At 34.2% G+C, this 24935-nt stretch overlaps 1 protein-coding gene across 1 annotated transcript; it reads right to left on the bottom strand.

Annotated features, from left to right (window-relative positions):
• Positions 1-220: 220 nt before the first annotated feature.
• Positions 221-24691, bottom strand: LOC111047864 (protein SMG8). The gene is made up of 18 exons (XM_039426859.1): positions 24347-24691; positions 23003-23168; positions 22268-22390; positions 21598-21749; positions 20511-20633; positions 19581-19685; positions 17661-17791; positions 16225-16305; positions 15635-15738; positions 13966-14250; positions 12272-12477; positions 10537-10746; positions 10081-10190; positions 8938-9063; positions 6086-6394; positions 3832-4012; positions 1952-2131; positions 221-406 (listed from the first exon to the last, which is right to left on the bottom strand). The coding sequence occupies exons 1-18, from the start codon at positions 24388-24390 to the stop codon at positions 289-291; spliced, it is 2754 nt and encodes a 917-aa protein (XP_039282793.1). The 5' UTR covers positions 24391-24691; the 3' UTR covers positions 221-288.
• Positions 24692-24935: the final 244 nt, after the last annotated feature.

Here is a 24935-nt window from a genome sequence, read left to right as displayed (position 1 = left end):
TTTATTGTTTTTGTCAAGCCGTTCTTGCTTGAGATGAAAATGAAACCAATTAACTAGATCAAAAAATCGTTCATTAGGAATTTGTTCACGCTCCCATAAACTGAGAAACTAAATACAATTATTTTAATTAAAATTCATTCATGAGAAACTGAGTTTAAAATTTGAAATATTACGGAGTATTAAAATTGAAATAATTCATAAGGATATTGAAAGAACCAACAATTTTTAAAATAACATTTTATTTTATAAAAATTGATGACTTGATCTAGTAAAAGGGTAGGCGTAGGCCTATTTACCCTCAATTACTTCTGAGATACCATACATTCCATTCAATAATCGACCATAGTTCTGTGAGGTTGCGTCTTTGGGCGGCAAGTACGGACCTCTCTCGCCGTGATATACATATCTGGAGTGTAAATTAAGGATAATATTGCTGTTGAACATTTTAAATGATTGAATGAATGAATAAATAAATATTGAATGAAGCAGAAAAACGGGAAAGTTTTGATGCTACAGTTCGCAGCACGGTAGAGTCGGTAGTCTTGTTGTACGGAGTTTTGAAAAATTAATGTGAACGCATTACCATTTAGTAATTATAGATCATTGGACTGGTTTAACTGCAATAACAGTGTGAAATGTTTATAGGAAATGCGATTCAACTGCCACACACAGAATGTCGAATGGGAGCACATTCTTCAGATATCATCTTGAAAAGTGAAGAGTCACTTTCGGGCATTTTGATTGTAGGAGCATGATGAATACATGCCATTTCACTTATAATTTGATATTTTATTCAAGAATTTATTCGTGGAAGTGATTCTATTTCAAAATTTCCCGTTCCCCTGCGCCACCTGTATAATACATTACTATAACATAGGGAATAGTAGAAAAAATGTTTACCAATTTACATGATCATAGAAATTGAACTTAAATTGATTTAGGGACACTAATATGAGAAAGCATGATTTTATATAGGCCTATATATTTTAGAAATGTTTCGAAGTAGTTTGGAACCCACCTAAAGCTGTAGGTTTACTTATTTCTTATTATATCATTGGATTTAATTATGTAAGGATTGGTTAATGAAATTAATATCCAATAATTTAATAATATGATGATTACTCTGTTGCATATCCATACTTTTTCACTATTAAAATTAAACTCGAATTTTAGAAACACTTATGGAGTGAAAATGCACTTACATTGGTAGTGACGATCGTCTCGACCTGTTGTTGTACGGTCATCATCAGACTGTAGGAATTTATTCTAATGTCAAGGTTATGTGACATTACCTTGTCATTTTCACTCCATAAGTGTTCTTGAAATTCAAGTTTAATTAATAGTTATTAAAATTAAATAACGAACTTAATTAAGTGAAGGTTGTTTAATAAAAGTGAAGTCTTTCTTTAGGAGATAAGTCTGCGCATGCTAAGATCGCATCAAGTGTTGGATGAGGTTGGGATAGAATTAAAGTTAGCAAAATGTTGGAGGAGAATAAGGAAAATGGACTAGCTTTAATTCGAAAGTTATTATAATGGCGGTCAGACAAACTTTTGTTCTGACCAAAAAATACACAATATCTTGAAGAAATTGAAAAAATATAGTATATATGTAGTCATTTGAGACTCATGAGCTTTATATGTGTTGTGTATCTGCCATAAGCTAAATAAATAAGGAAAATGTTAGGTGGAGGTTATTTTTATTCTTCTATTAATTTATTTAGGAAATTGATGAGGGAAGGATATAGTTAAGTTAGAGATGGTTAAGGCTAAGTTAGGGATGATTTGGGTTGGATTTTGCTTTTAAATCGCTGATGGCTCAGCGGGTGCGCAATAGCGACAGAAATTGCATCAAAGAGTACAGTGAAAATCTTACAAAAAGTTCGATTAATGAATGAATTATAGATGAATAAATAAATAAACAAAAAATAAATTGGCGAGAGAAAGGATACGGCAGCCGTAAAACCCAGTAGGCGCTCTGTGACAATTTGATTGGCTGCTGACAGCCGGTGACGAAGACGGGACAGGGGGGCGGTGCGGGCTGTACACGTGGCTGCAAGGTCACGTGGACGGGTGCCTTCGGTGTTACCACGTGGACTCGCATCAGCTGGGCTATTGGCGGCTTCGTCGGTCTAACAACACAATGGCTCCATTTCACATAATGCAATTTAATTGAATAAATAAAATTAATGGATGAATGAATTGGAATGAATTAATTGATAAACATAAATTAATATAGTCCATTTATATCAGCTGAACTTTTATGTACTTTTGTTCTTTGTATTTATTGAATGATGAAATAATAAAATGGTTTGAATTTGAAACAACAATATTTATGTATTTAATCAATGATACAGAAATATCAATGATGAAAACATTTCATAATTAATATCGGGGATCGAGCTTCACTCTGGAGTACAAAAGCATAAAAAAATTATTACGAATGAAGAAATTATAATAACATTTATGAAGAAATGTTCTATCTAATCACAGTAAATTGAGATTAATTCCCAGATGAATGCAAAAATTTCCCTTACAAAGGTCCAGTTGCACAAAAGCCGGTTAAATTTTAATCCTGATTAATTTCACGTGAACCAAATCAGAGAAGACAATTTCAAAAAGATGGATCTACTGAGATTAATCAGGATTGGAAATAACCCGGCTCTTTGCAACCGGCACTAAGTACCTGATTGAATGATTACAAAAGTTCAACAGCTGAGTCATAATTTTGACACAGTCCCACACACATGAACTCGCTCACTTACTTCCATCACCAACAGACGACGAAATAATTATTATCCGCTGTTTTTCCAAGGATGAATAATAATTATCCTTTTAATGTCTTTCAGCAAGTTCTCCCAGGGATTAGACCTAGTGCAATCGAATGTTTATATTATAAACCTACTATGTTCTGAATTTCGTGAGAATCGTTAGAGCCGTTTTCGAGTTCCGAAGAAATACAAACATATAAACACATAAACAGAAGTTGTTCGTTTAATAGTATAGGATTGGGGGAGGACCAACAGACACAGCCCAAAACTGTTCCGTCCCCGAATTCATACACTAATCCAAAAAATGGATTATGTTTCATTCATTTTTGAAGTTGAGTACAATTTTCAGTGCAAACACTTGCTGAGTTGTTAGATGTGTGCCCTTATTCTATTGAGGCATTCTTTTTGCATTGTGAAATGCACAGTCTGTTATAGTAGGTGATTGATAATTAAAACTGAGAAGTCATTGACAAATCCATACAGCCCATTTATAGACGGTCATAAGAGTGCTGAGAAATGATCTTAAACAAAATTAACAGAAGGAAGATGGAATGAACAGACAAAGGAACAACTTTAATCATATAAACCATAGAGAAAAGATAGCATAAGAAGATATCCCATGGTGAAGGAAGTTTATGTTTCAAAATTCACTGTTTACTCAAGCCGATAGTTCTAGTAGTTATTATTCGTGAATCTATGTGATGCTAGTAGTCTCTTATACTGTGCCGTTCTTACACTCTCACCCGGCCAAAACAGTAATAATAGACAGTAGTCGAAAGTAATCAGCTCCAGTTAACAAGAATCTGCTTGAAATATGGAACATAAATGACCAATACCCTAAGAAATCGTCTATATTTTCTCTATGCTATGAACAGACTATTGAACAGACTATAATTTCAGATTCATATTATTTAATTAACATCTGAATATTTAGAATATTCTGAATTACCTTAACTATTAGGGCCCCAATTCACCATCACATGTATGGTAATGATAATGTATGAATAAGTTAATAAATTAATAGAAACAAATGCATGAATGAGCTATAAGTGACTACAGACCTGCATGGACAAGGAAAGTAGAGCGGCATATCACAGCCAGTGACCTTGTTGCCGTTATCTTTGACCAGACCGCCTCCAGACGTCTTCAGCACTTTGTCCGGACCCGAGCACATGAAGCGATGCCCCCTAGGACACTCGTACTCCACGCCAACGAATATCTTCACCGAAAACTCGGTTAAATCTACAACAATAACCCATAACTAACATCAATAAACATTGCTCCAAGAGCATCGGAGTGATATAATACAAATCTTTCAATTAATCAATCAATAAATTGATGAATAATCGATTAAATCTTCTATTTATTTTTTTTAGAATTTCAAGCCATAATAGTGCCATCTATTCGTATTTTTGACAGACCATGGCAGAACGCTGATCGCAAATCACGTGTACATACCATAGACTGTCTGTCGAAAGGAGCGAAACATAAAGTTTGCGCTTGTATAAGTATAAAAGCTTGAAGTAAAAATAGCTGAGATGTGTGGATTATGAGTATGAGCATAAAATGAGCAAAGCATTAGCTGATATTAATCATTACTTTCAGGGTGTGATGTGCGATCACATTGAATGCATATATGTACAATTACAAGCTTCGTGCAGATGAGAAACAAAATCTGGAAAGAGCAATAGGAACATTCACACTGATCACTTGCACTTGCTCAGTACGTGCTGCTACATGCAAATCACAGCGTGTTTCAATGGCACTATTCTATTTTGTTTTTCGGTTCATGCATGATTCGACGTGCACTTGCACATATATACATTCAATGTGACCACACCCTTATACTTTTACACAAGCGCAAACTTCATGTTTTGTATCTCCTTCCGATGAACAGACTATAGGTTTAATTTACAATTCACCACTCTCAACTACTTGTGATAATTTTTCAAATACAACAGACGTTTCCGTTATTAATAATAACTACTATTCTCAAATACAATGGTCTATCTCACCCATTACTATTGGTTTCATATATTTTACAATAACTACTTTTCTTAAACACAATAGTCCATCTCATCCATTAGTATTCATCGTCATTTTCCATATTTACAATAACTACTATTCTCAAATACAGAGTGTTTGAAAAAGATCTCCCTAGTTTCAATGTGTCATTGAATTTGTGTGAATTTGTAAGAAGTGATATACACTATTCTAGTTTATAGTGTTTGATTAAGCAACTGTCCAAGTTTTGTCCCCCTACAGTTGGCAGACCTGCTCAAGCAGACCCTCTTCTTATTACAGTAACCATGAGCGCGCGGCTCTAGGCACTCGCTTTCCGGGAAGGTGGATAGGGAGAGGTGACCCAATTGCTTGGCTACCACGAAGCCCGGACTTAACCCCTCTGGACTTTTTCTTTTGGGGACACATAAAAAATGTTGTGTACAGTGGAAAAATATGAGACAAACCATTTACGGGAAAGAATGGTCATGGCGGTTGGGACAGTTACACCTGATATGTTGGTGAATACGTGGCGAGAGCTTGAATATCGTCTCGACGTGTACAGGGCTACAAATGGATCCCATGTTGAAGTGTACTGATGTTGAACAAAACTTGAAGGTTCTCTCTTTCATTGTATATGCTTGATGTAGTTTTTAATTGATTTACACATTAAATTTATACCTGAACTAGTTCTCTTTCAAACATTCTGTACAATAATCTATCTCATCCATTACTATTGATTGTAGGCTGATTTTAAATAGTTTACGATGACTACTATCATAGAGAAACAATAGCATAAGTAGATATCCCATGATATAGGGCGTTTATGTCGCAACTTTTACTGTTATCTCAAGCCGATAGTTCATGTAATTCTTTCCCGTGAAGCTGTGTGACACTGGTAGTCCCTCATATTGTGCTGCCTTTCATACACTCTCACCCCAACAAAACAGTAAAATTCGACAATAATCAACAGTAATCGGCTTGAGATAACAGTAAAAGTTGCGACATAAACGCCCTATACCATGGTATATCTACTTATGCTATTGTTTCTCTATGCTACTATTCTCAAATACAATAATTGTCTATCTCATCCATTACTATTAATCGCCATTTTTAAAAGTTTAAGATGGCTACTTTTCTCAAAGTAAGTCGTCTATCTTTTTATTAATTCATTTATTGTGCAAAGCACTATAATCGTAATATAATATTATGACCATAGAGGAAAAACTAGGCTGAGTCTGAACCATTTCTCTCACAAAGTTTTATAAGAAGTTAATATTGTTCAATTATTATTGAGCGTAATTTTTGACAGACCTTTGGTCGCCTTGGACTTGCGTCCCTTGGAGAGCGGCACGACGCCCTTGTGCGAGTGGAGCGGGGCTGGCGCAGGCCAGAAGGAGTGCTCCAGCTTGACAGTAACGTCCCAGGGCAGCAGGTAGGCAGAGCCATTGAGTAGACCAGAGTGCTCCTGCAGGCCGAGGTTGTGCGAGTAGAGACTGGAGGGGCCGAGGCAGACCAGCGACCAGGACGGGAACTGCGGCAGCAGGCTGGCCGGCGACAGAGAGTGCAGCATACCCGGCAGGTATTCGGTCGTGCTCGGCTGCCTCACTAGGCCGCCCTTCTCTACAACAAACAATAATAGGCTATAACAGTATCTAAATTCACGAGTAATTTAGGGTAACAGTCCACTGGAACCGTATCCAACCGATCCGTTCGTTCGTTGGATCGGACGAATCTGCCGGCCGTTAATTCGGCCGAACACGGTCGTCCATTGGAACCGTTTTTGTCAGTTCAGTAGTTGGCTGGTTGCCAGAAAGTGAAGTGGCAAACTAGTTAGTAGGGAAAGTCATTCTTCTGTGTGTGTTTACTAACAAAGATAATAAAAAAAGATTTATAAAACAGAACAAGTTCAAAAAACAAAAACAGACAAGACTGTGAAACAATTTTGAGGTTAGGATGATGTTGTCTCAGCTCGACTTCGGACGGATAGAGCCGGAAAATCCCATGCAATTCGGATCGAATACTTGATCGGCCGGAGAAGGCCGTGCACGGACGTATGAACCTGTTGCAATGGACGAGCATCTATAGCTTTCTTTGTTGAGGGATCGTTTGGACGAGTTTGGTAGTTTTCGGCCGATGCTAGTTCGGACAAAATCGGTTCCAGTGGACGGCCCACCTAAACGTAATGCCTAGTCCACACGTTGGCCCAGCCTGGTAAGCTTGGCCTCCGCTGAGCTGGCCTCCGCTCGGCAAAAATCGGAGCGATAGCTAACGAAGGCCAATATAGGCAAACCACACATCCACACTTTGGCGCTGGTCGTCATTTGCACGCATTGGGCCAACGTGTGGATGCGGAATAAGACACATAGGTAATCTAGATTTGGAAACAACAAGTCATTAGAACATTTGCAAGTTTTCCCTCTTTTAACAAATAATTTAAAGATATGAAAAAATCTTGGATTTGGAAGTTTACTCTTTTCTTGATGGAGTAATCAAGAATATGACACATAATCTGGATTTGGAAGGTTACCCATTCCTTGATATGAAATCAAAGATATGACATATTATCTTGATTTGCAATGTGGATTTGAAAGGTTAGCCTTTTTTTGAAAAAAAAATCAAGGATATAAAATATATTATAGATTTGCAAGTTTTGCGCTTTTTCAACAAATGATTGAAATATATGAGAAATAACTTGGATTACCAGAAATAGCTCAAAGATATGAGAAATAACTTGCATTTGTAAGTCCAGCCTTGGATTTCCTAGTTCTCACAAGTCTGAAATGATGATTCGATAAAAATTATAGTATTGTTATATTTTGCCTGAAATTATTGTATATTGTTTTTCACGTAATATGAGATCTGTCTGCGACAGAAATGTGACATATCTGGTTCACGTAATTCTGCGGAATGCACCTTTGTTTGTTAGTCAGCCGGGGGAATGCTCAATATACCAATACAAAAGAGTATTGCGGGGGTGGTTATCTGCCTTAAATAACGACGAATGTGATCTGATTTTGAGATCTGCGTACGTCTAGCCCCGCTGCGCGCAAACGCGGTTGGTTAAACTCTGAGGCTTACGCTTCAAATTATTCTACTGTAGACCTATATTCTATACAAATTTTATTCCTCTATATATTTATTATTTTGAGCTTCCAATTTTCATCTTCTCTACCTCCATCAGTAATCAAGCAATGAATTTAAATGCATTTAACAGCCATTTTAGAATGTTGGAGTGTGTGTATGTGTGTGGTGTGTGTGTGGCTGTCTTCCCCCTCCCTGTATGTGTGAGTTGTATGTGTGTAGTTGTGCTACAATATTTCTATGATTGAATAATAATTTCTATTATCTAACATATCATAATTCAATTTACTTCTTTATTTGAGTTATTCTTTTCATTTCAATACAATGTACCTAGCCAAATCTAATTTCCAGGAATTTCTCTCAAGTTATAATAATTTAAATAATGTAATTTATTACGAACTCAAACAACTCACAAACAGACCTGCGTGTCCATGTGAGTGTTGTTTCAATTATATATTTTTATATATTGTTTATACTGTAAATGCTGAAACAAATAAATTTGATTTCTTTCGCTTAACACTATTGCATTTCGTTTTCTTCAAAGTTGAATTGTGCTAAGTGGAAAATATGATTCGTTATTTCTTAATTATTAGTATTATATCAACTTTGTTGTTACATGTTATTTACCTCTGAATATTGTAAGTAAATTCATTCAATTCATTCGACATTCAAAGTTAATATTCCAATACCTTCTTCCTTCTCAAGATAACGTTTTCCTGATAAATAGCTACTGTTCCCAAGTTATAAAAATAAACTTATAAACAACAATTTTGAGGTACTGACATACTGTATTTATCAAAAGTGAAATATACATATTCCTGATCCTATTTATTCTATTTTTATAAAGAAAACTGATAGTTTGAATTTTGAATTAAGCCTAACTGAAAATTTAAGCTGAATTTATCGTTTCAAATTGTCGTGATCAGTTTCGACGGGTAATAGTGTCCGGTAACAAGTAATAAAGTGGTAATAGTGTATAATAGTGTACCACTTCAATTCTATCTTATAAACCCAAACTATCAAGAGAGTATCACACACTGGTGTCATGAACTATTTTAGGTGTGGGAACTATTTTCACTGACCTTTGCTGTTTTCAGAGTCAGAGTCGGAGACGCGGATGACGATGTTGTGCGACGCGGAGTGTTTGGCAGCGGCCTCCAGAAGCATGTCGCTACTCTCCACTCCGCCTGATTGGCCCGACACAAACGCTGTCAACAAACAAACAACCAATCAAGTATCCTTGCTAGTGACCCATCATATTTGAATAGACAGCACAAAACTATTAGAATTTCCATCAATCATATACATCTTATTGTACCTGCTTATTTTTCTGGAGATTTAGGTTGAATTATCAAATCTTTTGCTCAGCTGCACGAAAGCCTGAATTTTAACCGTGATAAAACTACTAGAACCAATCAGAGAAAGCTTCTCGTCGAAAAAGTATTATTATACCATGGTGACGTGAATATATTTCTATTGTATGAATCAATAAAAGAACCAATCAGAGAAGCCTTCTCGTCGAAAAAGTTTTCTCTGATTGGTTTTCGTGGCACTTTATCATTATTAAAATTCAACAAGATTTTGTGCAACCGGACTTTTGTCTATTTATTTTTCTTCACGTATTTGTTAAACATGAATAATAAAATTGTCGAATAGTTTTAAAAAGATGATTTCTTGATTCACATCAAACTGTAATGTACACACACGTTTTTCCACATGCATACCAACTTACCATCAATTTTTCAAACTGAGGAACCGATTTGTCTATAAAACCGTGACACTTGAAAGTGCTCTATTCTCTGTGAGTGACTAAGTTAGTTATTGTTTTTTTAAATAATTTAAATGATTGACTCTACATTATATCGGTATTCAAGTGAGAAAATTGTGTGAAGTTTTTTAGTAATCAAGGGTAGCCTAGCCTAGTAGAATATTTTTGATAGTATCATCATAAAGAAAAGATTGAATAAGCCATCTTTGTTCTACAGAAGTTGATAGTCAACAGAATCTACAGAAGTAGATAGCTACTTTGACCTTATGCTATATTTTTCTCTTTGGTATCATTGATTAAAATTATATAAAGTGAAAATAAATTTGATATACCTAAAGATAAGCATATAATGAAATATCTACCTTCATCTTTCTAGAGACTTTATTGAAAGAAGTTTATTTAACGATACCGATACTACTACTATTGGACGATAATATAAATTGGAAAAAGTAATTACCCAAACTCAATACTTGGGTGTTGCCCTGCTGTGTGCCGTCCTTGAGTGAAGACACTCGGCTTTCTTTACGAGACACCGAGCAGCCAGTTTTGGAAAACAGTTGAGCTGCTCTGAAACATCAAAATTTAGGGCAAAGAGTTACGTACGACCACGTTCACTATTGTAAGAAGAATTCAAATTGATCAAATGATGACAATAAACAATGGAATAGCCGAGATGACTAAGGCGTTGCACCCTTCATTCTGCTAGCTCTACCTGATCACGGGATTGAATTCCGTTAGTAGGCATGGATGTTTGATCATCTCATTGGATTGAGTTTATTATTTCATCTTATTTATTTTTATGTTTCATCAGTACAATTAGTGATATATTTATTTCATTGACAATTACAATGCGCTATCAATTGATCTAATTCAGAGGTGAATGAACTGAAGTGAATTGTATAGCCTAACTGACTTGTAGTCGGTGGTGCTGGGCTGGAAGACGGGGAAGTGGATGCGTTCGAGGGCCGACCCACACTGGCAGTCGTCGCCCAGCTGAGTGTAGAAGTCGCAGTTGGCCGCCCTCACTGTGAACGGGTCGTCGCGCGGCCCTTGTCGTCGGCCGCAGTCGCATGCGGACACGTATCGCACGCCGCTAGAGTGCTCCATCACTGGCAGGTCCGATCTACATTTCCGACAAAAACAATTCACTAATTTAAGCTGGATTCCCACATACGATATACTTTTCCGCTGGAACAATGCATTAATTAAATGCAATACAATATGGAATTCAAATAAATTCGTGTTGTGATATGTAAACGGATATGATGACGAATGATTTTTAAAAATACATAAAAAATAGAAGTTATCATTGGTAGAATAAACTGTTGACACGTGAAGTAATAAAATCTTTCAACTGATTCAATAGACTTTTTTAAGATTAGCAAAAATTTTTATTGTTCAGCAAATATACGACTAAAACATGTCCATGGATTTTGTCAAATTGGTGAAATACAAATCCATTGTTACTCCTTCGAATATCTGAGTTTTGTTTCATAGAACGAACAAGTCACATGGAACAGGAAACTATTGTTTTGAATATGCGATTGATCTTCAGAAGTACTTCAATATCTACTTGGCTTGGATAAAACAATAATAGTTGAACCTATACAAAATAGTGGAAGGTGAGAACTCGCATTGTGTCTTCAAACACCAAACATAAATTTTCGATTTCACTTTCCTCATAAAAATACTACAATAGGTAACTATGGTAACTATATAGGTTACTAGCCGTCAGGCTCGCTTCGCTCGCCATATCCGTCTAGCCAGGGGGCTCCGCCCCCTGGACCCCCGACTGGATCGTCCAAGAATGAGATCAGCAGGCTCGCTTCGCTCGCCTACATTTTTCATTTGAGCATTTTTATCATATGTTAGGACAATCCAGTCGGTGGTCCAGACTAAACGTCTGGCTAAACGGATATGGCGAGCGAAGTGAGCCTGACGGCTAGTAATATAATATTCCCAGGAATAGCTCTGATTGAAGTAGCAGTGCCCAATCAATTTTTCCGCGATAAATGCATTTCAATCTTCAACTTGGTGCCAACCTAACAAAGTCAACTCAACTTAATGCCAACCTGACAAAATTATTAATTTAGTTGCCAGTTAACAACTGTTTCGAAGAGGTACTCTATCTGATTATAGTTCTGTAGTAACATATGATATGGACATTTCAATTATAATAATTAAGAGATTGGGAGAAGAAGAATATACATGCTAAAAGACGAACTTTGAACCCTTAAAAACAACCCTTAGAGTTAAAATATTGCCAAAAGATTTCTTAGTGCGCCTCTAAAGGGCCAACTGAACATACCTACCAACTTTGAACGTTTTTGGTCCGGTAGATTTTTAGTTCTGCGAGTGAGTGAGTGAGTGAGTCAGTCAGTCAGTGAGTGAGTGCCATTTCGCTTTTATATAATTATATAGAATACCATAGGTGAGTTAAGTGTGGCTTCTCAAAAAAAGTTCAAAATAGCCCAATTTTAAATATTTAATACGTTTCAAGGTCTGCAGAGTCCAAAAAAATTGTGGGTTTCTCTTGAACTTCAATAATTGTATTTATGTTATATAATAATTGTTTTCTGTTAGTATTTCTGTTATATAATAATTGTTTTCTGTTTGTATTTCTGTTATATAATTTTTTTCTGTTTGACCTGTTTTCGGCATCCAGATTGACGGAGTCGCCAGTGGCGCTCCTATGCAGGGGATTGGTGCAGGGATTGCCAGTGAGGCTGAGCACCTCACACATCTGGCGGCCATTCTTCCAGTGCTTCTCGCACTCCTTCTCCAGCCGAGTCACGTAGCTGTCGACCAGTGGACCTCGCGCATGGATGCCGAACACCGACAGTGCATGGGCCACCTGCATGCACACACACCGATAATAAATCAGTCTCATCTAGTTGTCTTTTTTCGTTAGGGCTACATCTAAATAGAAATAAAAATAAAAAACTAAGTAGGTACACTTTTCTAAAATTGTGATAAAAATCTAATTGTAATGTAAATATTGTAATTGTAAAATTGTGATTGCTTTTCTTCTTTCTTTTTACAACAATTTAAAAAAAGGTACTTGGATTTTTATTTTTATTTCTATTTAGTCTCATATATTACAGTTGACATGTAAAGTTGTGGTTCTTACAGTTATTTAATGCTACCTTGCTGAGAAAAAGAGTATGAAGTCTCATGATCTAATATTCAGTAAACTTTTAAAGTTGTGGCTTTCTGAGTTATTTGATGATACCTTGGTGAGAAAAAAATATACAGTCTTATGATCTATTATTGACTTGACTTTTAAAGTTGTCGCTCTCTGATTTATTTGCTGATACGTTGGTAAGAAGAAGAATATACAGTTTTATGAACAATTATTTAGTCGACTTGTAATGTTGTGGGGTCTTTGAGTTATTTGCTGATACGTTTGTGAGAATAAGAGTACAGGCCTACAGTTTTATGAACTATTATTTAGTTGACTTGTAATGCTGTGGGTCTGTGAGTTATTTGATGAGACCTTGGTGAGATGAAGAGTATACATTCTCTCTTAGTTATATGATAATATCATAGAGAAGCAATAGCATAAGTAGATATCCCATGGTATAGGGCGTTTATGTCGCAACCTTTACTGTTATCTCAAGCCGATAGTCCACGTAGTTCTTTCCCGTGAAGCTTATGACGCTGGTAGTCTCTCATATTGTGCCGTTCATACACTTTTACCCGGTAAAACCAGTAAAAGTCGACAATAATCGACAGTAATCGGCTTGAGATAACAGTAAAAGTTGCAACATAAAAGCCCAATACCATGGGATATCTACTTACGCTATTGTTTCTCTATGATAATATGTTGGTAAGGAGATTACACAGTCTTATGGTATATTATTCAGTTGATTAGTGATGTAGTGTTTTTAGTTATTTCATGATACATTGGTAGGGGGGAATATACAGTCTCACGATCTATTATCCAGTGGACTTGTAAAACTGTGGATTCATGAAGCTGATACATTGGTGTTAAGAAGTGTATACAGTCTTATGATTTATTATTCTGTACACTTGTAAAGTTGTGGCTTTTTTAGTTATTTGATGATAAAGTTGATTAGAAGAATATTATACAGTATTAAGACCTAATAGGTTCAATTAGGAACCTATCCCACACAAATATGTAGATTTATTGATAGAGGGAGATAATAGAGGTAGATGTAGAGGGGTAGAGGGGTAAAGAAGTGGTAGAGAACCCACAGGTTCATTATTCAGCAGACTTGTAAAGTTTTGCTTTTCTAAGTGATTTTATGATACGTTGGTGAGATGAATAGTATACAGTCTATGATCTATAATTGAGTTGACTAGAAACGTGTTGTGCTACCTTGGTGAGATGGTACTCGCGCGTGTAGTGGGCAGGTAGGTTCTCCTGATAGGTGGCGGTGGCCAGTGGTAGCACCTTGCTGCATCGCGCCTTGCTGAACGCCACGTCTGTATCCAGCTGCGAGTGAAGCAGCTCAATCGCCTCCTCCACCCCACTCTGCTGTCGGCAGTCACCCTCCCCCTCTGCCGCCTCTCCCTCACCCTCCCCCCGGCCACCACCTGCTCCCTCCAAGTACAGCTTCAGCAGTTTGTCGGCCACTTCGAACCAGCTGCCCAATGTCGGCACCTGAATTCATATAAACAAAATCGAACTTATAAAAATGAAGATTGAACAAGTCGCTGTTGATTCCAAGATTCAAGTTGAAATATATTTGCAGCTTTATGAAATGAATCAATTGATACATACCATTCTTCTTAAAAAGCATCAAGTGATTTATAAAAAGAAATTGAATAATAGAAATAAAATGAAGATTTAGAATGATGATTGTAGCCTTCTCATCTGCCTTCTACTGTGCTTATTTATTTATATATTTAAAGAACCTAGCTACATTTGGACTGTTGTATAATTAATTTATAAGAGTTTTGGGCGTAAGGTTGTGGTAGGTACTTCAATTCAATTCAATTCTTTATTGCAAAAATTTAGCAACGTAACAATCAAAGGTTAATAAACATACTCTTCGGAAAGTTGTTTAATTCTGAATGATTAAATATATATATATATATATATAATATATATATATAAATAAATATAAATGATAAATATATTTATAAATTCAATCATTTAACACAGCCTCCAGAAAAGTACTACAGGCCACAAAATAGGAGAACTACTGAAAGGTCATACTAGATGACTTGCTGCTCTTCATCTCCATGAGAATAGTGACTACTCATTAAAGTTTCACTGCAATGTGGCAAAGCTCAATAACTTTTTTCTGCGTACAGGCTTGAGTGAAAAACTATTCCAATCCTAATTTATATGACAGTCCAAATGTATCTAGGTTAAGTGTTACTTTCACACTGCAATTTACAACCCAATACAAACAAGAGACAGATTATTAAATTTAAAAATACTTTACTTTCGAAATTACATTAACTATTAAGAAAGGTTAATCTTTGAAAAGACTGTAAAATTTTGCAACAAAAACACACTATTTAAATACATTCATATATTCACTGATCGCGATCACTGAAAGATGATCAGTGTATTTCAATTTGTTATATAATTATGAATAACAAGGGTTGTTTTTAGTAAATAGAAATGAAATGGGAAACGAAGAAAAAACCTTTTTTATTACTTTTGAATTTACACCTGAAGATGGGATAGAGTCCCAAAATGCATAGTGCTTTCAATTAATTTCTAATGGTTTTTAATTGCTTTTAATTAAAGTTTTAATTAAAGTTTAATGGTTTTTAATTGAAGTTTATTGCTTTTTAAGAAGAAGTAAAGGTGTTTTCTATAAAAGGGTACTATTTCGATTTTATTTATAATGGAAGCGTTTAAAAATGAATAACAAGCGTTTAAAAATGAATGCCAATTAATCAAATTATCACACGAGTTTCCCTGTTTCAACTATATAGTCTAACTAAATCTGAACCTAAAGCAGTAAGGTTGTAAGAAAATACACTTTGGATTACTCATTAATCCAAAAACAATTTTTTCAAGTTCTTACCACGAAATGATTTGAGTTGGGTACATGTCTTCCAACATTGTCGTCAAACCCTTTTTTCAATGCTAGGTTGACATGTTGCATCAGGAACTTTTTAAAAGAATAGTCTGAAAATGAAAAGTTAAAAAAATTGTTAAAGTTATTCATTCTTGATTCAATCGCAGTTACAGAAGCGGAATGAGAAAACAAGGACTAACCCTAAATATTGAATGAAAAAGACTAAGAAATTGTCAAAAATTGTCTTTTTCATTCAATATGAATAATTACCACAATATCAACTTCTCAACTACACAAAAACTAACCCTAAACTTATTCTATTCCTGAATTTAGTCTAATGAAATGTCCAAAATATGGTTACGTTCCCATGAAGTAATATTGTATTGAGTTGTGGATTTTTCAAATGAGTTGCATTGTATGGAATTCAGTTTTAATTATATATTATTAAAAATATGTAAAATTTGTGATCCTATTTCTAGTAGAAATAATTTTATCATTTCAAAGTCATAACTCCTGTGTTTCCAGGTGGAAAACATGAAGATAGAAATATTGTAATTATGGAAATTATTAATAAATTATAAATGTATTATACCTACCAGGATTCGGATCACCTTCCATCCTACCAGCTGCCGTGTATTCGTAGGTGGACGGACTGCAGTTGGATTGGTCACCTGCACCTAAAATTTGTAAATTCTGGTAACAAGAAAAGCATGACATGTCTTCATCTTATTTTTGTAAAAATGATCATTACACAACCTTCCCCTCAATCAAATATCATTGCAGAAGTCAATCCTACTGCAAACCTCACTTATCCAGTATCCACACAAAAATGATGAATTCTTTAAGAAGCTGATTCATGTTGGTTAATATTCTAAAATTGAATCCAAGAAGTGAAGCGATGACGATTATGTGGTAAAAAAGATCGACCACTCAGATGTCGAAGGCACTAGGAAGAGGGGAAAACCTAGGAAGAAATGGGAAAATAGTATCGTTCAAGATCTTGCAGAGAAGGGACTAACAACAAACGAAGCCCAAGACCAAGACTCCTGGAAGCGAATGACCCGAAACGCCCACCCCAACTGAGTGGGGAAAGGCTGAGAAGAAGAATAATATTCTTAAATTGAATTCATAAATAATATTATATAAAGAGTGGCTGAAAATTCAGTAGACGTCTATTATCATGGGTATCATAAGCTGGTTTTGCCTTGGCCCCAACTTGTTTGAATATCCTTGTTCGTTTATATATTGTATAACGTTTTTTTTATTGTAGGACTATTTATAGAAACAGTTATGTTTCAACCTATTCTCTTGTAGCCTAATGGTCACTGACAAAGGCTATGCAAAGGCTAAAAATAAACTCTCTACTGGTGATACTTTTCAAAGTTTTTCGATTTGTATACTATCAAGCTAGCAAAATGAAAAAGTTTTCTCAGGAAAGCATTTTTCCGATCATTACATCTTGAGATATGAGCGCCTAAAGTTTTAATTTTTGGGACAGAACATTTCAAGTTTGGTAAGAGATAGATCCATGAGATTTAGAGGATGGATTCTTCATGGTATTGTTGATGTAGTAAAACAAAACATTTCTGAAAATATTATTTTTAGAGATAGTGATTCAATTCACTAAAAATAACCAAAAATAACTTTTTGTTGAGTTATTTTTGGTAAATTGAATAACTTTTCCAAAAATTGATATTTTCAGAAAATTTTTGTTTCACTAGATCAACAATACCATGAAGAATCCATCCTCTAAATCTCATGGATTTATATCGTACCGAATTTGAAATGTTCTGTCCCAAAAATTCAAACTTCAGTTGCTCATATCTCAAAAAGTAATGATCGGAAAAAATGTTTTCCTGAGAAAACTTTTTCATTTTGATAGCTTGATGATATACAAATCGGAAAACTTTAAAAAATATCACGAGTAGAAAGTTTATTTTTAGCCTTTGTACAGCATTAAATTAAAATGTATTATTATGATTAATTTGACCACTTTATTTTGGTCGGAAATGAATAATTATAAACTGCCTACTTTGATTTGGATGAAGACACAAGTCAATCATGGATTCGAGAAGATAGGAATGCCAGTCCTGGTTTTCCTTGTTTCCCATCTCGATGAACACAAACTCTTGGTTGGCCGGTATTGCAAACAGAGAGTTGGCACTGCAATAAAAAGTAAAACTTCATCTAAATATAACATTTCAAAGATACAAAACATTTGAATGTGTAACGAATGAATTATTCCCACATATTTCCCCCCTTTTTGTGTAGTTGAGAAGTTGATAAGGTAGTAATTATTCATATTATGAAATAAAAATACTAAGAAATTGTCAAAAACCACAGATTTATTGATACTTAGAAAGTATCATGATACTTTTTATTTTTGTTACTTGATACTTTCATTCATGATACTTTTTCTAAGTATCAATAAATCTGTGATTTTTGACAATTTCTTAGTATTTTAATTTAACATTCCTATATGCATGAGTTCGTTTGAGAAGCCTCCATCCGAACGGTCAAGTTTTAATGGTAAGGATCTAAATTTCAAACTCTACTTTGTGAAAATATTTAAGGAGTGAAAATTTTGTGAAATGAACAGCTACAATACAACCTATATCGGACAATGTGCAACCTTATATAAATTTGAAAGAGGAATAGCACAAGGTTACCTTATTTTTCCTCTCCCTATCATATCGATGAAGTACTTATTATATGAATAAATGAATGAATAATGAAAGGTATCCTTAGATATCATTTTCCAAGAATGGACACTCATGACTTTAAACTTCGCCGTTTTATGTCAAAACATTACAGTTATATCACAACTTTGCATAGTCCATAAATATCATTCTTTGAATAACTTTTTATATCATTGCTCCTTACTATTTCTTCATTCTATAGGTTAATATATGTATCATCAAGTAATCACTCAAATGTTTACTTATCTTTAACGCTAGACCGTTAGATGAAATAAGTAAAGTTATAAACATGAATAAAGAAATCCTTTTTTCCTCTCCCTATCATATCGATGACGTACTTATTGTATGAATAAATGAATAATAAAGGGTATCCTTGGATATCATTTTCCAAGAATGGATACTCATGACTCATAAAACATCGACGTTTCATGTCAAAACATTATAGTTATATCACAACTTTGCATAGTCCATAAATATCATTCTTTGAATAGATTTTCATACCATTGCTCCTTACTATTTCTCCAATCTATAGGTTAATATATGTATCATTAATTAATTACTCAAATTTTACATATTTTTAACGCTAGAACGTTTGCTGGAATATATGTAATGTTTGAATAAAGAAATCTGAATTTGAATGTAATCTTTATTATTGTGTTTCTTTATGCTGTCTTCATGGAGATCAGAAGTTTACAATTTAAATTGAATTATCATCTTCATAAATGATACATTGTCAGATTAGAATGTAGAAAAATTATGATTTTTTGGAATCCAGATTTCTATATCTGGATAAACTTGAATCATTCCCAAACTTCAATTGATTTTTTTTTGTACTGCTCAATGAATGAACTACTTCTTGTCATTCCTTCCTAGAAACGTGGTTACACTGTTTATTTTTCGTTTGTAAAACTCTAGAAGTCAAGGTTTAAAATGCATCGTATGGCTTTGGGGCTTGCTACATGGAAATTGTTACTCTTTCCAAAGTAGGTCTACCATTCCACAGTCGGAATGTGGGGAGATTCTTCAAAGCCCCTCTTCAAGAGAGAACCATTGTTTTTTTAATATAATAAAATGATAACAAATATTTATAATAGTACAATGAGTGGAAAGATTATGTACAAAAAACAATGAGTGCACTACAACAATGAGTCAAAAAATACGTATACGTGATAGAGAATTTCAAAAATTCTATCAACGATATTTGGAATAAAAATAAAACATGCTGAGAACTATAGAATGAAAATGTAACTTACCAAATGTTTGTCACTACTCGACTTTTCCTCAGGATATGATAAATCTGATCCTCTATACTATGTTTCAATTTTTTAATGCTGGAGTTTTTCACTCCACTAGAATCACTGTAATAAAACCAAAAAATCAACTTATAGCTTCAAGTTTTTTTCATAAAAGAACCAGAGAACAATTTACAACAGTTACTTGATATTTATGTAATTGAAATCGGAGGAAGAAGCATTGAAGAAATAGACCAGCGGCAAGTATCATGAGAGTTTAGAAGTCCCAAAATGCATGACCACTCAAACATGGCCTGGATAATAAGCTAATTACGGCAAACTACATACCAATGTCTAGATCATGATTCATAATTTTTTCTAATTTTGAAGTAGGCTACCTATTTTTTAAAATAAAAAATATTTCAAATCAATCTTTCAATCTAGAAAATCTGCTATAGAGCTTACAATTCTGACTGGACATGATTAAAATACATACCTCTATATATAGTCATGTTTCAAACCCTATTTATAAATCGAAAGCAAGTAGCAAAATGTTTGTTTTTCAAAAATAATTCAAATAAATTTTCTATTGGAGTATTTGATATCGATTTAAAATCTAATCTCACTAAATTAAAAATTTAAATCGTAAATTTCAAATATTCGTTTTCCAAAATTTTGACCTGGAAATCGATCTATGAAAGCAAAGAGTCAAAACAATTTTACTTTTGACTAAGTTATTTGAATATTTGGTAGAAGAAGTAGTGTTGAGTTTTTTCTTTGAAGCATAATCTTCATTTGAATAAATGAAAAATAAGACTCTTCATTTTCCAAAAGTAATAATATCAAAAAAGTTGCAATTAAAAAATGTTGTATCAACAAGAGGAACATGAGTAGCCCTATAACCTACTAGGAATGAATAATTTTTTCAACCATAAAGCAAAATCTGCTCACCTCGAACTTTTGCGAAATAATGAAGGTGCCCTTTGAAAATAGAAAAGAACACGAGGGGAACACAGCCGACCACCATGCCATTCTATAAACATCTCTTGAATTACTGTCTTCTGCAGTTTTAATCTGCAACAAAAACAAATGTTGGTAATTTCACACAGTTTTGACAAACTGAGATTACAAATAAATTGAACCAATGATAGATATTGTTGAATTCAGTAGAGATATCATGCAGGATTCACTGGGAGACATATTTACCAAGACCAATTGATTATGAATTACTAATTTTTAATTCTAAAACAGAAGAGAACCTTTTACTAGTGAATATAATTTTGATTGATTAATTTATTTCTAGTTTTACTCCCACGAGGCGCCGCCAAAGTGAGTAAATAATATTTACCAGTGAAATCTTCTGATAGAACTTTCAATTTAAGTTATTTCATAGAACAGCCAAGTTTTGAAAATATAGTAAACTTTACAACTGTTGGAGTTTTTGCTTCGTTATACAGTATACAGTTATACAGTATCTATATCAGCCAATATATTTATGTTAGTAGTTTCTGAAATTACTGTCATTTATCACATGAGGGATAGAGGGGCCTTCACAATGGCAATTGACAATTACAAATTACATGTTGATGGATGCATTCAGCTTTCACCTAGACTTACCTGAATTCTATTCCCTTTGTCAATATAATGGTATGTATCTTTTTCATAAAAATTGTAGTAGTTGCATGGAATCTGTTTTACCATTAAGAGAGAGGAGTCTTATCATACAGATTACTTTACTATACAATGTTTCAAAACTACCATACTCACAATTACACAAATAGTCTAGTAGGTAGGTGAGAATCCATAATTTGTTTGAATCAGTCAATATTTTTATCGATTCATTCATTTTTCACTTATGCTTTTTATAGGAGTATTTCAATTTCACATGCATATTATTTTCGGTGGTATCACCTCACACATCATATTATTAGGCCTAGGTATTCGTTTTGTGATGATCCATTCTGAACTGCAATGTAATAACACACTATTTTGATGTTTCAAACAACATGCAGTTATTAATATATTTTTCGTCACTCACCTCACAGCGTCAAGTGACCTGAACAAATGTATGTAGCTGACATCGAACACATGAGTCGGATGAACTAATACTAGAATGTGAGATACGGAAAACAGGAACAGTAACGCTCTTGAGTAACGATGTTTCAAATCAGTCCAAACACTTAGGAATCCCTGGAATGGATAAATATTATCAAAATCAAAAATATAGGCAGGAAGTTCAATCTAAGTAGTATGGTTTGAAATAGATGGATAGGTTTGGGTATAGAGACTTGTTTTCATTTTGTGAATAACACTCGACATTTTGCTATGACACAGATTAGTACTATAATTCTATAGGATGGAACTATTTTTGGAATTGCCACAGTTACTTATTTGTAAACTGAATATTTAAAGTGACGATTTCAAGTACTTCCATAGAATAAGGAATCTATTGCAAAATGACATTTACTACAACTTGAAAACTCTTCTTGATAAAACAATAAAGTCAGAATGTTGTAGAATTTTACCTTGATGACATAATATAGTTAATAAAATATAGTTTAATTTGTACAAGTATACCTGAGTCTCAGGTGTTCAATGCATCATCAAACTTTGCCAAATAAATAAAAAATCATTCTATTCTATTTTATTCAACCTATAATTTGTGTGTTGAGCTGATGGTACTTTATTTTATAACTATACTAACTAACCTTATCGTCAAGATCTGCAGAGAATTGAGTGTAGAGTTTGGTCAAGGTATATGTATCGAACGCGCCAACCAGGTGCAGGTAAATCACACAATTTGATGGATCGTAATAGCCTTCTATGTCACACTGTAAAGACACGGATAACGTTAATGAGAATTCATAGAAAATTTCATCATCACAAAGTAATTAAAAAATTTCCAAGGTCATGGATATTGCTTTCGAGAGAGCTCAAACGTAGGTAGGTTGGTGTTGAGCTAAATTGACTTTCATTTTTCAATAAATTTGACAATATTTCCAATGTGGGACAAAATAAATTTATAATAATATTAGGAATACATTCATATTAATATTCAAGGGACCAGAGATATGAATATCAATCTAAAAGGTGTAATATGGACCGTAATAAGTAGATACCGTATGAGAAACTTCACCAGTCTCAATAGAAAAAATCTCCAGAAGTCAAAAATGATTGTGATGTTTGTTTCATTCCGAGACCTATGTATCTATCATTCGGGAGTTTTGGCACTAGCTATCTGGAAATGCCAGTCCTTGGCCACTATCAATATTCAAGTAAGTGATCATCTCATCAATCACCCACGCACTGCACGCACAAGCATAAAAGCGAATGTGAGCATAAATTGAAAAAATATATATAACTCTAAATTTGTCCCATACAATAAGCTTGTCTCACAAATTAACATCTAGAAAATTTTTGAGAAGAAAAAAGATCATTCTTACCAAAAAGTCTGAGTTCACAGTTGGATCATGAAGTACTGATGATTTGAATATTTGTTGCTTGAGATAAGAATCAATTGGAGCCATTTTATAACTTTTTGCATTGTAAGCAGACTTTCCAAAGAAGGATACAACAACAACTTGTCTGTCCAGAGCAGAAGAGAGATCTCTGAAAATATCAAAACCGTTATTACGAGTCACATAGAAGGAAAAGAGAGATTGAATCCATTAAGCTTAAAAATCTGACGTCCACGGCGCATACGCGCTTCCAGTGGGAGAATATCAAGTATTAAGTAAGTATCAAGTAAGAAGTTGAACTACGGTAACGGTAAATACTACTATAGACTAACTAAAAATGATCACAGGTTAGATCTTTGATGATACTTCCATGCTGTTGATTGGGGATGACTCAGAGCAGCTTGATCTAACAGCCAGTAAAGAACGTGAACAAGCCGCCTGTTTCTGCTAGAAGTCTACCAGAGACATCCTGAGTAGAGCATTTCTACAAGAGAATTAGCCTAGTTTTATTTCTTCAATTGATTATTTCTGTGTAAAACAGCTATTAGAAGCACAGTTACTATAGTGCACTTTTAAGTTCCTCAGCGAAAACTCGATTCTTGTTGCGCAGCTGCTATATTGATACAATATATTTAGACTATACAGTAATAAACTACAGCCTTAATACAGCCGTTGAGGGGCTAGAATCGTAAATGTTGCAGCTGAAGAATAACAAAAACACTCTTACACTGCTGCTTGCCAGTGGCGTAGTGGCTGCTAACAACAGAAAATTGAAAACTATATACCCACAACTTTTTTTTTACTTTATAATCAACGAACCCCAATTCCACTTTATCTACAATCAAACACCCCCATCCTTTCCCAAATCAAATTCATGTTGGCAAGGTTTCTACGTAAGGACTTTATTTGGGGGGAGGGGCCTTCAAATTTTGGTCAAACCACCCCCTTAACCATTTCAAAATCCTGGCTATGCTGCAGCTGCCTGTATAAGGGCCTGTATTTCCATTAGGTACTTGACTATTTCATTGGCATGTTAGCAATTTTATGGTTTCTTGACCTGTTTCCTTGTGGATTTGCAAATGTAGTCAGTTTCTAAACAGCATTATTGCGGAGTTTTGGCTAAAGTGTAGGTACGCCCAGTACCAAAATACCTATTATTAAATTTTTGGTTGGGATCGATTTAGTACCGATATTTTGAACACTAAATTACAATAAATAAACGGCGGTCACAACCAAAAATTTGATGACAGGTATTTTGGCACTGGACGTACACTTACACCATAATTTTCGACTTCACATTATGTATTAAAGTAGAAAGACTGAACTTACCTTTCAAAATCTTTGTAAGGTAGATTGAATTTTCTTGGTTTCATTTTCTCAAGTTTGATAACTCAGTCAAATCCAAGTTGAGTAATTTTTTGAAGATTGCTTTAACAGATTTATATTTTTAATATTTAGATTTAAAAAACTTGAATATTCAATAGATTTATCTTTAACATAATTATCTTAAAGCAACTTAGAATTTTTTTCCATCATTTATGAACTACTAAAATATACATAATTATCCTTATTCTAGAAAAACCAATTTTTTTTAACAAGCAGTCTTGCATAGAATAATGTTGAGTTTTCTATAACCAAAGCACTGTACACTCACGTCCAAGACAAAAAAAAAATGTTGTGCCATATGGCCCATCTTGCGTCTGTCAAATCAGCTGATGAAATTTGTCAGCTGACTTACAAGTTTACAGTACGACCAACGTTACAAAACATAGACAGAAAAAATTGCAAATTTGATATCTAAATCAAAAAATTTAGTAAAAAATCGTCTATAAAATATTTTATTATCTTTTTATGTGAATTTTTTTGTGAATGAATGTTTCAATCAATTCAAAAGCTTAACCAGGTCATGGTAGTACTT

Source organism: Nilaparvata lugens, chromosome 4, assembly GCF_014356525.2.
Source record: "Nilaparvata lugens isolate BPH chromosome 4, ASM1435652v1, whole genome shotgun sequence".
NCBI classification, from domain to species: domain Eukaryota; kingdom Metazoa; phylum Arthropoda; class Insecta; order Hemiptera; family Delphacidae; genus Nilaparvata; species Nilaparvata lugens.
Note: the sequence above shows the minus strand (reverse complement) of the source record. Positions and strands in the feature narration are given on the sequence as shown.